This window comes from Microcaecilia unicolor, chromosome 2 (assembly GCF_901765095.1).
Source record: "Microcaecilia unicolor chromosome 2, aMicUni1.1, whole genome shotgun sequence".
Lineage (NCBI taxonomy): Eukaryota > Metazoa > Chordata > Amphibia > Gymnophiona > Siphonopidae > Microcaecilia > Microcaecilia unicolor.
The window spans coordinates 317,171,786-317,187,400 of NC_044032.1; the positions used below are offsets into that span (position 1 = coordinate 317,171,786).

General features: G+C 44.0%; 1 protein-coding gene across 4 annotated transcripts in view; it reads right to left on the reverse strand.

Annotated features, from left to right (window-relative positions):
* The window catches only part of SLC44A1 (solute carrier family 44 member 1), an 851,962-nt gene that overhangs the window by 502,627 nt on the left and 333,720 nt on the right, over positions 1-15,615 (reverse strand). For all 4 annotated transcript variants that reach the window (XR_003941047.1, XR_003941046.1, XM_030194328.1 and 1 more), the window contains exon 5: positions 3,787-3,880. Coding sequence is in view for 2 of the 4 variants with exons in the window: in XM_030194328.1 (XP_030050188.1) it covers positions 3,787-3,880 (94 nt within the window). In the remaining 2 variants the exon portion in view is untranslated. The remainder of the gene's footprint in view (positions 1-3,786; positions 3,881-15,615) is intronic.

A 15,615-nucleotide genomic window follows, 5' to 3' on the forward strand; every position in this document is an offset into this window, starting at 1 on the left:
AACTAAAGGCTGTCCAGAGATAGGCTTACCCTCTACACGCCGATGATGAGCACTAATTGCACTGAGATGAACCCTTACTGACTTGGTCTTGAGACCATACTCTGACAAGTGTAGAAGGTATTCAAGAAGGGTCTGTGTAGGACAAGAAAGAGGATCTTGGGCCCTGCTATCACACCAGACAGCAAACCTCCTCCATTTGATAGAGTAACACCTCTTTTTGGAATCTTTCCTGGAAGCAAGCAAGACTCGGGAGACACCCTCTGAAAGACCCAAGGAGGCGAATTCTAAGTTCTCAACATCCAGGCTGTGAGAGCCAGAGACTGGAGGTTGGGATGTAAAAGCGACCCCTCATTCTGAATGATGAGAACTGGAAAACACTCCAATCTCCACAATTCTTCGGAGGACAACTCCAGAAGGAGAGGGAACCAAATCTGACGCGGCCAGAAGGGTGCAATCAGGATCATGGTTCTACGGTCTTGCTTGAGTTTCAGCAGTCTTCCCTACTAGAGGTATGGGAGGATACGCATACAGAAGGCCTGTTCCCCAATGTAGGTGAAAGGCATCTGATGCTAGTCTATCGTGGGACATTGTGAATGATCTGAGTGGCAAAGAGATCCACAGAGGAGGTGCCCTATGCTCATACGATCTTGCAGACTATGCCCATATTCAGTGACCACTCATGAGGTTGCATTACCCTCCTCAGCCTGTCGGCCAGAATGTTGTTTACACCTGCCAGATAAGTGGCTTGGAGAAACATGCCATGACAGCGTGCCCAAAGCCACATCTGGATGGCTTCCTGACACAGAGAGCGAGATCCGGTGCCTCCCTGCTTCTTGGTGTAGTACATCGCAACCTGATTGTCTGTTTGAATCAAGATGATTTAGTTGGACAGCCAATCTCTGAAAGCCCGAACCAAAAAAAACCTCCGTTGAGAAGGCTGTAGCAGAAGGCGCCAGGCGGGAGAGAGAAGCCATAGAATCATTGTGCTTCTTGATCTGGTTAACCAGATCTTCCACCTTCTCTCCTAAAAGGTTATCCCCCCAGCAAGGTACATCCGCCATCCTCTGCTGGACCGAATGATCCAGGTCAGAGACATGCAGCCATGAGAGTCTGCGCATCGATTCTGGATGCCACATCAAAAGTATCGTAAGCGCCCCTGGCCAGGAATTTACGACATGCCTTCTGTTGCCTGACCATCTGGAGAAAAGGCTCAGCCTGCTCCAGAAGAGAGGGCATCGACCAAGGTAGACTGCCTCACCGAGTTCCGCAAGTGAAGGCTCATGTAGAGCTGGTAAGACTGGATATGGGCAGCAAGCATAGCGGCCTGATACATCTTCCTCCCAAAAAAGTCTCTGCCTGGGGCACCGAGGCATAGTCCCTAGTACTCTTGGCTCTTTTGAGGGAGGGAGTCCACCATCATGGAATTGTGTGGTAACTGAGACCTCATCAACCCAGGTTTACCGTGGATCCGATACTGGGAATCAGATTTCTTTGAGATCAAGTAGAGGAGTGTGGTAGTCCACTCTTAAGGTTATCAATAGAAATCAAACAAAATAAAACATGGAAAAGAAAATAAGATGATATCTTTTTTATTGGACATGTATTAAGTTATGTCCAATAAAAAAGGTATCATCTTATTTTCTTTTCCATGTTTTATTTTGTTTGATTTCTATTGATAACTTTGAGATCAAGGAAGCAGACAGAGGGAATGACCAGTTTCGCATAAGGACTTCTTTGAGTACCTTATGCAAAGGAGCCATCACAGCCTCCTTAGGTGGAGAGGGATAATCCAGGACCTTGAGCATCTCAGCCCTAGGCTCATCCTCCACCTCCATAGGGAATGGAATAGCAGTAGCCATTTCCCAGACAAAAGATGTAAAAGAGAGGCTCTCAGGAGGAGACAATCTCCTTTCAGGTGAAGGGGAAGGTTCAGAGAGAATCCCAAAAGACTCATTGGAGGAAAAGCATCTGGGATCTTCCTCTTAGGCTCCCACAAACGCTCCTCTTCAGTATCAGAAAGCACTTCCCTAAGGGAACTCCGAACCTGACTTTGCCTCGACGCTAAGGATCGACGTCCTCAATGGCGATGTCGAGGCCAACGTCCGCATAGACTGCGGTGAAGCTTCCTCCACCAACGTCAAAAAGGAGTCGACCCAAGTGGCAGCCGACATCGAGGATGGGGACCTCACCGCAGGTGAAGGGCCAGACGCCGCTGCAGCAGGCAGCACAGCAGGCGCAAGCACCTCCAGCGCCAAGCAGACTGGTGCAGTAGTCCTGCCAGAAGTTCTGGAAGTATGGCCCGGATGCACTCATTGAGAGCCACCATCGGAGAAGGCTGTGGGGCCGGTGGAGAAACCGGTGGCAGAATTTGCTGAGGTTCAGGAGCAGGTACTGGGCTGCCAAGAGGCCAACAAATCAGCATCTCCTGTATGGAGGGGGAGCGGTCCTCTCGGCGCCAACGCTTCTCGGGTGCCGAATCCTTCAATGCTCTGGAGCTTCCAGCACTGAGTGTTGAAGGAGATCTGTGACGGTGCTTCGCCTTTGCTCGATGCCTGTCACCGAGGCCAACGTGGAATCCTCACGTCTCCTCGGGGTCGGGGGGCCTGCACAGTAGAAGGCCTCGAGACAGGTGGAGACCCACTTGATACTTCACTGTTCCCAGCGTACTTGGCCTCTCAGCAGCCATTACCTCTGCTCCAGACGTCGATGCTTCCCTCAATGTTGACGCCGCCGACCTCGGTACCGATGACGATGGACCGGACCGAGCTCCAAAATGTTTCTCGCGTTAGGCTTCTGAGATACTTGGGTCTGCTTCTTCATACGAAGACACAGAGCACAAGTAGCTGAGCTGTGGTCGGGCCCAAGGCACTGGATACACCAAGAATGGGTATCAGTACCTGAGAAGGTCCGGTTGCACCGAGAACAACGTTTGAAGCCGCTGGGTGTCTTTGATGACATGGAAGGAAAAACGGCTGCGACAAAATCAAAGGACTCGATTGTGCCAATAAAAAAGGCACAAAAAAAGAGAAGAAACCCGACTGCGCGGCTTAAAACTGGCCGCGTCAAAAAAGAAAGAAAAACTGGGAAAAAAGAAACTGAGGATTTACTAAAAGGAATCCTTTTTTTTTTCTTAACAAACTAAATACTAGAAAAAGGAGAAAAAAAGACGCAAAAAAAAAAAATCGCTGAAAGAAGACTCTTCTTCCCAGGCCAAAACAAGGAGTACAGGAGGAACCTGCCGCACCTCATCATGGAAAAATAAGCAACAGAGGTACGCACTCGCATGGGAAGGCAGTACGTGCTGCATGCATTCCAGAAAGCTCTAGCAAAGTTTTTTGTTTTTGCTTTGGCTCGGGCCGACATCGACCCACATGTGAGAATAATGCAGCCTGCTTGTCCTCGGAGGATACCTACTACTGCTCAGGTAAATCCTATACTTTCTCAAAGTAGCAGCCAAGAAAAAATTATTTCTAAAAACATGTAGCTGCAAAAACCAACTGTAGTATGATACCACATGTTAAATAGCAGACCCCAACTATCAAAAAGAATAAGCTGGCTTCTAGAGCCAGAGTTGGGCAATGCAAAGTTCCAGAAGCCAAAGCAAGGGATGGCTTTTCCAACGGACAAAATATGCAACTTAAAGTCCTAACTCAAAGCAGCACATCAGATGTATACTCAGTATGGATCTCCTGTAAATCACACCCAGAGGCTTGGCAATGTCTATCCCTTGTTGCCCTACGGCATTACATCATGTCCCAAAACAAAACAGTCAGCAGCACAACTCACCTTGCTAGCACTGGAAGTTTTGGACACCAAGTCAATGCTCTTTTATCCGTGGTATACTGTGATGGTTTCAATTCGTAACTGCAGAGTGCTGATGCTGTAGAGAGAAAGTTCAGTTACTTTATGGGCAACAAATTGCTCCAAATTCTAATACATTCACTTGAAGCCAGAAGTCCAAGACACACCAAAACCCAGCTAGAAAAGAATGTGAGCTCAAAGAAGACAAGAGAACAGGAGGAACAATAAAATAGGAGAAGGAATGCAAAAGGCTGGAGTGACTCAGGCTTGCTTAGGGTCTCCCTTTATTTCCTCCGATTCTGTGCGAAAATTTCTAGTACGAACTGTGCAGAAAAAAAATATCAGTTCTTACACCATTCTGACACAAGATTAATGGCAAGAGCAGTTTCCAGAGGCACTTTTTCACTTAGTACCTCAGCATATTCATAACACAAGACCCCAATACAATATTTATGAATTTAGATCACACCTTTTTCCAAGGTAAGTTACATTCCAGTACAGTAACAAAATAGAATCTTTAATCATTTGGTAAGTGATAGAAGTGAATAGGTGGTATAGAAGAATAACCTTCTTTCTCTATAACATCAGCAAAATTCGCCCTTTCCTCTCTAAGCACACCACCCGTACTCTCATCCACTCTCTCATTACCTCTCGCCTTGACTACTGGCCTCCCACTTAACCATCTATCCCCCCTTCAATCCGTTCAGAACTCTGCTGCGCGTTTTATCTTCCGCCTAGACCGATATGCTCATATCACCCCTCTCCTCAAGTCACTTCACTTGCTTCCGATCAGGTACCGCATACAATTCAAGCTTCTCTTATTAACCTACAAATGCACTCAATCTGCAGCCCCTCATTACCTCTCTACCCTCATCTCCCCTTACGCTCCTACCCGTAACCTCCGCTCACAGGACAAATCCCTCCTCTCAGTTCCCTTCTCCACCACCGCCAACTCCAGGCTCCGCCCTTTCTGCCTCGCCTCACCCTATGCTTGGAATAAACTCCCTGAGCCCATACGCCAAGCCCCCTCCCTGCCCATCTTCAAATCCTTGCTCAAAGCCCACCTCTTCAATGTCGCTTTCGGCACCTAACCACTATTCATCTATTCAGGAAATCTAGACTGCCCCAATTTGATTTACTGCACTTTTTTGTCCTTTAGATTGTAAGCTCCTTCGAGCAGGGACTGTCCTCTGTGTTTAATTGTACAGCGCTGCGTAACCCTGGTAGCGCTTTATAAATGTTAAGTAGTAGTAGTAGTATAAGCTATTTCTTGCATCAAGTGTGCATGGTTTTCAAACAAACCAACAAATGTCACAAACACACAATTTGATACGATCAGGAACATAGTTTTAATTTTCCAGAATATAAAAACATTTTTCCAAAGTTATTTATTTACAGTGCTGTTATTGCTGCAAAAAGAACTTTCACCAAGTGATTATTTCTTACATTTAATTTAATAGCACACTTCTGTGAAGCTCCAAGTAAGACACAAAAAAAGACAAAAGACAAAAAAAATTAATAAACAATAACCCATCAGCAGTAACATAATGTTCACTTAACATAAGAACATAAAAATAGCCATAATGGGTCAGACCAATAGTCTATCTAGCCCAGTATCCTGTTTCCAACAGTGGTCAAGCCAGGTCACAAGTACCTGGAAACCCAAATAGTAACAACAAATTTGGATACCCAGTCTTCTTGCATCACACAATACCTACCTATTCTAAACTAAATAAATCAGGTTTAACAGAGCATACCACCCAAATAGTAATAACTCATCTCAGTTGCCCCAAAGCTCATTAAATAGTTCAAGACTAAAAAAAAAAAAAAAAAACTACCGGAGATGGTTAGAGCAAAGTTACAATAGAAAAAAACTCTGTATTAGGATAAAAGGATGGCAAACGAAAGACTGTGTAGAGTGAGGACTGAGAACTCATTTATAGTGGTGGCTAGTCCCTAGTCCTTTCGGATTATGACTTTTTCCAGGAAACTGGTGTCATAAACATAGATGGGAAGTGAGCATTGACTGAAGATACTTGTCTGATCTGTCCACTTGTTTGTATCTACATTTGAGTGAAGGAAATGGGACTTGATATACCACCTTTCTGTGGTTTTTGCAACTACATTCAAAGCGGTTTACCTTGTACTTATTTGTACCTGGGGCAATGGAGGATCAAAGTCTGCTACACTAACCACTATGCTACTCCTCTACTCAGAGTTTTTTCTAATTAGAACTTTGCTCTAACCATCTCCGATAGGGTTTTTTTTTTTTTTTAGTCTTGGAGGCAACTGAGTTGAGTTATTACTAATTGGGTGGTATTTAGTTTAGGTATTTTACTTGTCTAGTTTTCAGGATTTTGTTATGCTCAAAGGATTTTTAGTTGCATTTACATATATTTTTGTATAATTGAATAAAGTTTGTATTATTTATCTTTTGAATTTAGCCTTTACTAATTCAATCATTTATTCATTTTTAGGTTGATTTTTTGTTGTATCCCATTTATATTGTCTACTGTATGGACAGAAAATGGGTGTGGGAAGTGTTATCCAGCTAGTGTATTCACATTAGTGTGTGCTAACTGCACAATGCTAACTTTAGGAAGTGCTAAGTGCTCCTATGTTAATATTTTTGCAGGTCTTCTGCACTAATGGAAAAATTAGTGTGGGACCCACAGGGAAAAGAGTTCCACTTTAGCAACCCGCTAGAAGTGGGCTTAGCACATGTGAAAGTCCCACATTAAATCACAATAAGCCCATTCCTTAGTGCATCTTCATAAAAAGGTCCCTTAATGCAATAATGACATTTACTATAAAATAAATTACTACTACTATCCCTATTAACAAGTTATACAATGTTTGACCATATAGCCAGGCTTTTGCTCGATTCTGTAAACTGAAGATAGTTCCCTTCATGTTGCAACATCTCTGGAAGCAAATTGCAAAGCTACAGACCATTGTAACTATGGGCAATCAAGTAATGAATCAAAGGATGTGGAGACTTATGCAATAAGAAAGCAAAAACTTGATTTTTAATTGTTTTTAAATATTTCTATAATTGCTCTTTCACATTTAAAGTGAGGAGTGTGGTAGCCGTGTTAGTCCACTCTTAAGGTTATCAATAGAAATCAAACAAAATAAAACATGGAAAAGAAAATAAGATGATACCTTTTTTATTGGACATAACTTAATACATTTCTTGATTAGCTTTTGAAGGTTGCCCTTCTTCGTCAGATCGGAAATAAGCAAATGTGCTGACAGTGTATATAAGTGAAAACATTCAAGCATTACTATGACAGTCTGACAGGGTGGGAGGATGGGGGTGGGTCGGAGGTATGCATGGGGACATCAAAGCATATCATTGATATTCTAACAGGATGGGTGTGGATAGGTGAGGGGTGGGGTGATCAACAGAGACATACAGCTTTATGGTTTATAATGGGTTAGGAACCCCAGATCCTTGTTAAGTCCTTTCTGTTGGGTGTTAAAATATTCAGTCATTCTGACTTCAAAGGTCTTACGTTCTTGTATGGTTTTGAAGTTACCTTTCAGTATTCTCACTGTGAAATCACTGGTACAGTGTCCTGGTTCTGTGAAGTGCTGTCCCACCGGGGTGGGGGCCCTACTGGCTGTATTGTTCATGTGATGTCTATGTAAATTGAATCTTGTCTTAAGCATCTGGCCTGTTTCTCCATACAAGAACGTAAGACCCTTGAAGTCAGAATGATTGAATATTTTAACACCCAACAGAAAGGACTTAACAAGGATCTGGGGTTCCTAACCCATTATAAACCATAAAGCTGTATGTCTCTGTTGATCACCCCACCCCTCACCTATCCACACCCATCCTGTTAGAATATCAATGATATGCTTTGATGTCCCCATGCATACCCCTAAACTGTACAATTCCCTCAGGTTGTTGCAGCCCAAATGAATGATCCTACATTTAAAATCTAAGCTGTCAAATTCCAGATCATTCCTTTAGCTTCGCTAAGTCTTTCCTCATGTTATCCATATCATCAGGGGTGTCTACCCTATTTCAGATTTTGGTATCATCCACAAAGAGGCATACCTTACTAGGTAGCATCTTCACCAATATCGCTTAAAAAATGTTTAAAACAACTGGCCCAAGAACCGAACCTTGTGGCACACCACTGGTAACATCCTTTTCTTCAGAATGAGCTCCATTTACCACTACCCTCTGTTGCCTTCCACTCAACCAGTTCCTAACTCAGTCAGTCACCTGTCATCTATGTGGAACTGTGTCAAAGGCTTTGCTAAAATCTAAATACACCACATCTAGCACTCTCTCTCTTGATCCAATTTTCTGGTCATCCAGTCAAAGAAATGAATAAGATCCGTCTGACAAGACTTCCTCTAGTAAAACTATTGTTGCCTTGGATTCATTGGATTCCAAAAACTTTACTATTCTTTTTTTTTTTTTTTTTTAATTTATAGAAGTCTTTATTAGAAATTGAGAGTGTTAACATAGGTAGATAAGGTACAACCAACAACATCAGCAAAGAAAAAGCAGACGTATAACAATACAAATTACAACTTGCACTACAGCGTAATAAGCATTATCGTGAACTCTCAAGGCTAAAGTAACCACTTTTCATATACTCCTAGAGTTTATTGACAGAAGTTTTCAGTATACCTCCCCCCCCCCCCCCCCCAGAAAGCAAAGATTTCCACTTGGATAATGTTCTGCATCGTATGGCCCATAGCTTCTCCATTTCACAAATATACCACAGCCTGTTTATCCATTTTACCAGAGAGGGAACATGCTGGGACTTCCAGTGAGCAGCCAAAGTGACCCTGGCAGCCGACATAGCATGACGAACCAATAAGGACTGGGCGGTTGTAAAGCCAGGAGGTTTTTTTTTAGAAAAAAGAAAAAAATTCAGGTGACCACCATCTCTGGAGTCTATACTGCACTGCCTTCTAGAAGGCCCAAACGTTAATACAGGACCACCAGAGATGCCCCATAGCACCTTCCTCCCCACAACCTCTCCAGCACAGTGAAGACACCTTTGGAAACATATGATGAAGACGTGCAGGAGTCAAATACCATCTGTATAAAACTTTTACTGCATTTTCCTTAAATGGTATAGAAATAGAGACCATGGACAAAGCACCTTTCAAAGAATTCCAGTCGTCATCACCCAGTGTCATCCCCAGCTCCCGATGCCAACGCACCCAATGCTCAGCCAGGGCTTGTACCCTCTGACACTGAAAAGTGTATAAGCAAGTGATCAGACCCCTCATCCCCCAAGAATCCTCACACAAGTCCTCCAAACAAGAATCCTCTCGCAGGATTTTAGCCTTTATTTCTACAGCAGATAGAAAATGCTTCACCTGAGTGTAAGCAAAAATATCCTTAGGAGAAACTGCATAAGTCTCGGTCAAGATATGAAACGGAATTAGGGCACCCTCATCAAAAAACTGGCCCCAAGTCTCTAAGCCCACGGAGAACCAATTCATAAAAGTCCCAGATTCAAGGCCAGGAGGGAAAAGTGGATTATTAATTAATGGAGTAAGCCTAGAAAGTACCAGACCTTGCTTAACAAATAGGCTATCCCAATAGTAAAAAGTTGTCAAAATAGAGGGTGAAGAAATATACTGTCACTTGCTTGAAATACAGGTCAATGGCTCAGGGCTCAGGCTAAGAGCTAGGCTTTTACAAATCTGAAATCACCTTTGAAACAGTTACATTTCACTGTGGCAAGTCCTGAAATGAGGTAATTGAGAGCTAACAGAGGGTGGGGGAAATCTACTCTGTAAACAATGAGGAGACTGGCACCTACAAGACTTCATGAGCAAGATTGTTGTGGTTATGTAGAGATAGTACTGGGTCAGCTGCACCCCAGGTGAGAATATCCAAAGGAGGGGGCTAAGGGAAGGTTTGGGGAACATGTGGAGACATCTAACAAGATGTGCTCTGAGCATTTCTTGTTTATACATAGAGCTTGATAACATGTGAAGTCATTCTGATCAACTGATAAGGGCGATGAACCCTGGTGAGAAAGACTAGGGTCCACTGGAACCAATGGAGTCAAAATGGTATATAAGGACCAGTCTGAGGGGTATTAAATCAGAAGGAAGGCTACAAGAGAAGGCGGGTGACAGACGTGTCATGAACTGCTGCTCAACCATATGAATACCTGATTTGCTTGTACTGCTATTGGTGAGATTGTAATAAACTATCTTCTTATATCCCAGCGAGTCCTTCTGATTATGGCGTTTGTTAATTCCTAGACTGTGTAAAGAGCAGTCTGGGGAGAATGAGGTCAGAGTAATTGGTGGGAACACGCAAATTAATTACATTTTGGTAACCCTGTTACAAGAAATGATTTATCTTGGGGGAAAGAGCTCTAGAGCACTCGCTACTGTTTATAATTTAAGAGCAGGCGCTGTATTTAAAAGTTTTAGGAAATTAATTTCTCCACCAATCACCAAAGGTGATAATTGCAATAAATTAAATAAATTAAGTAAATATAAAAGATACCATATACTCAGAACACAAAGAGACCGTATTTTTAGCTTCAAAAAGGTTGATTTAATATACAATTGCACAAGAGAGGTAGGTTTTTAAAAGGATCTTAGAACAGAGAATTTATGCATAAAATAGAACAAAGTAACAGGTAGGTTAACTCACAGTCCTTGTTACAAGCATGCTGTGGTCCAGCTGATTGATGAGCACATGGTCTGGACAGGAGCAGGGTTTCTGCAGTGAGTGGATCTGAGTTGCTTGCAGCTGAAGAGAGAATCTGAATCTTGGGGAAACAGCTTTCGCTTTTATATCTTGCAAGCTGCAGGAGGATATGATCACAGAGTCCCAGCATGTGCTTCCTGGTTTGCACTGGATAACTTGCAAGGCATTATGGTTACTGTAGTCTGTTCACATGATCTGCATTATAGGTCTCTCCTTTCTGCAGATGTCCTGGCGTCCATTTGTCTGATAGTTGATGGGAGGGGCAGGTATACCTTTGACAAGCAAATGTCTTGTTTATAGTTTCCCCTCTGAAGTCTGTTATCAATAGCTGGAGTTATGCCTTTTCCAGACTATCTGTCTGCTGGTGGAGATGTCTATGTGATTCTTCAAGTATCCACCTTAGTCATGCTTTTGTTCAGTCTTTTTAGGTGGGAGGGCAGAGAGAGTTTTATTTCTCTTTGAAGCACAGTACCCTTTTGTCTCTTAAATGTCTTTTAAATGTTCCCCAAAGGGAGAGGGAAGAGGGCTTTTGGAATGAAAGCCAGTTCTGCTGCAGTGTCAAATATATATTTTTAAAAGCTGCACAAATATATTGGTGTATATATATGTATCTGATCCAACACAACATCATGCTACACATTTAATTCTGATGATTGGCTTATACCATAACAACCCCGAACGTGTGCCTTAAGCAGCCCACCTTTGCTGATGCACACTGTGATATAATCTGTATCTATCTGCTGGGAAACTCCTTCTTTGCTTTCCTTTAAAAAAAACCATTTCCTTTTCGTTCTGTTTCAGTTACATGAACAGTAGGCAATCTAATCTAACTATAAATAACTATACAAAATACTGGAACATCTCTTGCTAGTCTTAACTTTGTTTGTTTTAAAACCTTTGCTCCATAGTAGTTTTTTTCTAACCTTTTCAGCTCCTGGCAGTATATCTCTTTTCTTTTCTTTCCTCTCCTAATTTAACTCAAGGTTTCTTTTTCTGGGAAAATTGCCAGGGTAAGAATTATTTATACAGTTTACCCTGCATGTTCCGTACATGGAGATTACATACCATGACAGAAGCAGAATTGCCACATTGAGTTTAAAAGTCATTTTTTCTGTGCTTTCGGCTTACTTTCCTGTTACTTACTGTCCTTGTACTAGGCTGTGGGTTTCTCTTAGGGTCCTCTCTCTCAGCAGCCAGATGCACGCTCCTCCTCTGGGGTCCACTAAATTTATGGGTCTAGCAACTTTAAATTTGGCACCTTTAAACCTGGCCATCTTTAAACCTGGGCACTGAACGGCACATTTATTTTAAAAAAACAAACAACAACAACATTTTTTCTTAAACTTTCTCCCTTATTTCTAACCTCTAACTGAAATATTCAAGGTCGTCCTTCTGGGATGGCTTCCAACCTTACATTGTTTACCGATTCAGCCCTGCTTGTTCTGTACAGGGACACTTGCTGAAGCAGAATAGACACGCTGATTTTAAAAGCACTTTTTGCTGAGTTTTCTGCTCTGCCCTATGCGTGTTGCACCTGCACAGAAAACGTTTAGAAAAACCCATGTTTGTTTAAACTTCAGCCTACCATTCACTTTTTGAAGTATAAGCACTACCTTTTTCTGCATTAAAAATTTGTATTTTTATTAGTGTCCCATCAATGGATACTGTCCCTTCCCTTTGTAACGACGGAAGAGACAAAAAAAAAAAAAAAAGAAGAGAATAAAGAAGGGTGTTGTGGGTCAACTTCCCTTTTGTATATGAATCTGAGAACCTTGGTGGGCAGGTCCTGGCTACAGGAGTACTTCCTACTTCACCAGGGTGATGCTCTCCTTCTAGGAGACCTCCCTCCTCCAAGGTAGCACAAGGGCTATCAGACTGGAGGTGGGACTTCTCTACAACATCCCTGTAGGTCTCCTCTATGTACCTCTCTGTCTCCCTCAGCTCCACCAAGTCTGCTACTCTAGCCTCAAGAGAACAGACACGTTCTCTAAGAGCTAGGAGCTCTTTGCTTCGGGCACACACACATGACATCTCACCAACTGGGAGATAATCATACATGTGACACTCAATGCAAAAGACTGGATAGCACCCCTCTTGCTGCTGAACTGCTGACTCCATCTTAGTGTTTTTGAGTTTTTCAATAATTTAAACTTGCTACAGTATTAAGGATATTAGCCTATTATAAAAGTGTATTTTAGTTTATATAAACGGACGAATTGAATGGTGTGTCTCACAATTTAAATCGTCAAAATTCTTTTTGATTTTTATAATTGTAGTGTATCAGAAAAAATGGCACCATTCAATTCGTCCGTTTAGGCTTTTTGGTGCTAGGGAGTCTAAACGGAAAATTTTTTCTGATACACTACAATTATAAAAATCAAAAAGAATTTTGACGATTTAAATTTTGAGACACACCTTTGGATTCCCGCAAGCCGATTGGCCACATTTAAGCATAGGCGTCTGACGTGGCCGGCTATAATAGAGCGGTCATTTTTTGTTGAGTTTGTCTCGTCGTGCAATGCTTGACTGATGCGGAGGTACTGGTGAGGGGTTAGATCTTGAAGAATTTCACCAATGAGGACTGGTGGTAATATACTTTTTTTCTTACCAGGTTAGCACACGAACCACTGAACCCTGAGGCAGATTTTCGAAACGGCGGCCATCGTAGGTTGTGGCCGTGGTGTGAAGCAGATCCGCACAAGCAAGACAGTTATGAAAGCTAAGTAACTTTACGAATTAAATTTATGTCGAGAGAAAAGAGGTTTTTTGGCCAATGATGATGAAGTCCAGTCCCCAGAGCCACATTTAGGCTGGGGGCTTCTCGAGGCCTTTTTCCTCAGGAAGCAGGCGCTGCTGTTGTTTGTTATCTCTTTAATTTCTATATTTTGAGTATAATTTACAAATAAAAAGAGATAAACCTCGCCATACATATCTTTAGATTATTCTACAGTAAAGGGTATGATACATACCTGTAGCAGTTGTTCTCCGAGGACAGCAGGCTGATTGTTCTCACGACTGGGTTGACGTCCGCGGCAGCCCCCACCAACCGGAAGAAGCTTCGCGGGACGGTCGGCACGCAGGGCACGCCCACCGCGCATGCGCGGCCGTCTTCCCGCCCGTGCGCGACCGCTCCCGCCAGTTGAATGACTAGCAAAAGATGAAACACACAACTCCAAAGGGGAGGAGGGAGGGTAGGTGAGAACAATCAGCCTGCTGTCCTCGGAGAACAACTGCTACAGGTATGTATCATACCCTTTCTCCGAGGACAAGCAGGCTGCTTGTTCTCACGACTGGGGTATCCCTAGCTCTCAGGCTCACTCAAAACAAGAACCCAGGTCAATTGAACCTCGCAACGGCGAGGGAACAACAGAAATTGACCTACGAAGAACAACTAACTGAGAGTGCAGCCTGACCAGAATAAATTCGGGTCCTGGAGGGTGGAGTTGGATTTACACCCCAAACAGATTCTGCAGCACCGACTGCCCGAACCGACTGTCGCGTCGGGTATCCTGCTGGAGGCAGTAATGAGATGTGAATGTGTGGACAGATGACCACGTCGCAGCCTTGCAGATCTCTTCAATAGTGGCTGACTTCAAGTGGGCCACCGACGCTGCCATGGCTCTGACACTATGAGCCGTGACATGACCCTCAAGAGTCAGCCCAGCCTGGGCGTAAGTGAAGGAAATGCAGTCTGCTAGCCAATTGGAGATGGTGCGTTTCCCGACAGCGACCCCTAGCCTGTTAGGGTCGAAAGAAATAAACAATTGGGCGGACTGTCTGTTGGGCTGTGTCCGCTCCAAGTAGAAGGCCAATGCTCTCTTGCAGTCCAATGTGTGCAACTGACGTTCAGCAGGGCGGGTATGCGGCCTGGGGAAGAATGTTGGCAAGACAATTGACTGGTTAAGATGGAACTCCGACACCACCTTCGGCAGGAACTTTGGGTGGGTGCGGAGCACTACTCTGTTGTGATGAAATTTGGTATATGGAGCATGAGCTACCAGGGCTTGAAGCTCACTGACCCTACGAGCTGAAGTAACTGCCACCAAGAAAATGACCTTCCAGGTCAAGTACTTCAGATGGCAGGTATTCAGTGGCTCAAAAGGAGGTTTCATCAGCTGGGTGAGGACGACGTTGAGATCCCATGACACAGTAGGAGGCTTGATAGGGGGCTTTGACAAAAGCAAACCTCTCATGAATCGAACGACTAAAGGCTCTCCAGAGATGGCTTTACCTTCCACACGATAATGGTAAGCACTAATCGCACTAAGGTGATTCCTTACTGAGTTGGTCTTGAGGCCAGACTCTGATAAGTGCAGAAGGTATTCAAGCAGGTTCTGTGCAGGGCAAGAACGAGGTTCTAGGGCCTTGCTCTCACACCAAACGACAAACCTCCTCCACTTGAAAAAGTAACTCTTTTTAGTGGAATCCTTCCTAGAGGCAAGCAAGACCCGGGAGACACCCTCAGACAGACCCAACGCAGCGAAGTCTACGCCCTCAACATCCAGGCCGTGAGAGCCAGGGATTGAAGGTTGGGGTGCAGCAACGCTCCGTCGTTCTGCGAAATGAGAGTCGGAAAACACTCCAATCTCCACGGTTCTTCGGAGGACAACTCCAGAAGAAGAGGGAACCAGATCTGACGGGGCCAAAAGGGCGCTATCAGAATCATGGTGCCGCGGTCTTGCTTGAGCTTCAGTAAGGTCTTCCCCACCAAAGGTATGGGAGGATAAGCATACAGGAGGCCGGTCCCCCAATGAAGGAGAAAGGCATCTGACGCTAGCCTGCCGTGTGTCTGAAGCCTGGAACAGAACAGAGGCAGCTTGTGGTTGGTCTGAGAGGCGAAAAGATCCACCGAGGGGGTGCCCCACTCTCGGAAGATCTTGCGTACCACTCTGGAATGGAGCGACCACTCGTGCGGTTGCATGACTCTGCTCAGTCTGTCGGCCAGACTGTTGTTTACGCCTGCCAGGTACGTGGCTTGGAGAAGCATGCCGAAGCGACACGCCCAACGCCACATACCGACGGCTTCCTGACACAGGGGGCGAGATCCGGTGCCCCCCTGCTTGTTGACGTAATACATTGCAACCTGATTGTCTGTCCGAATT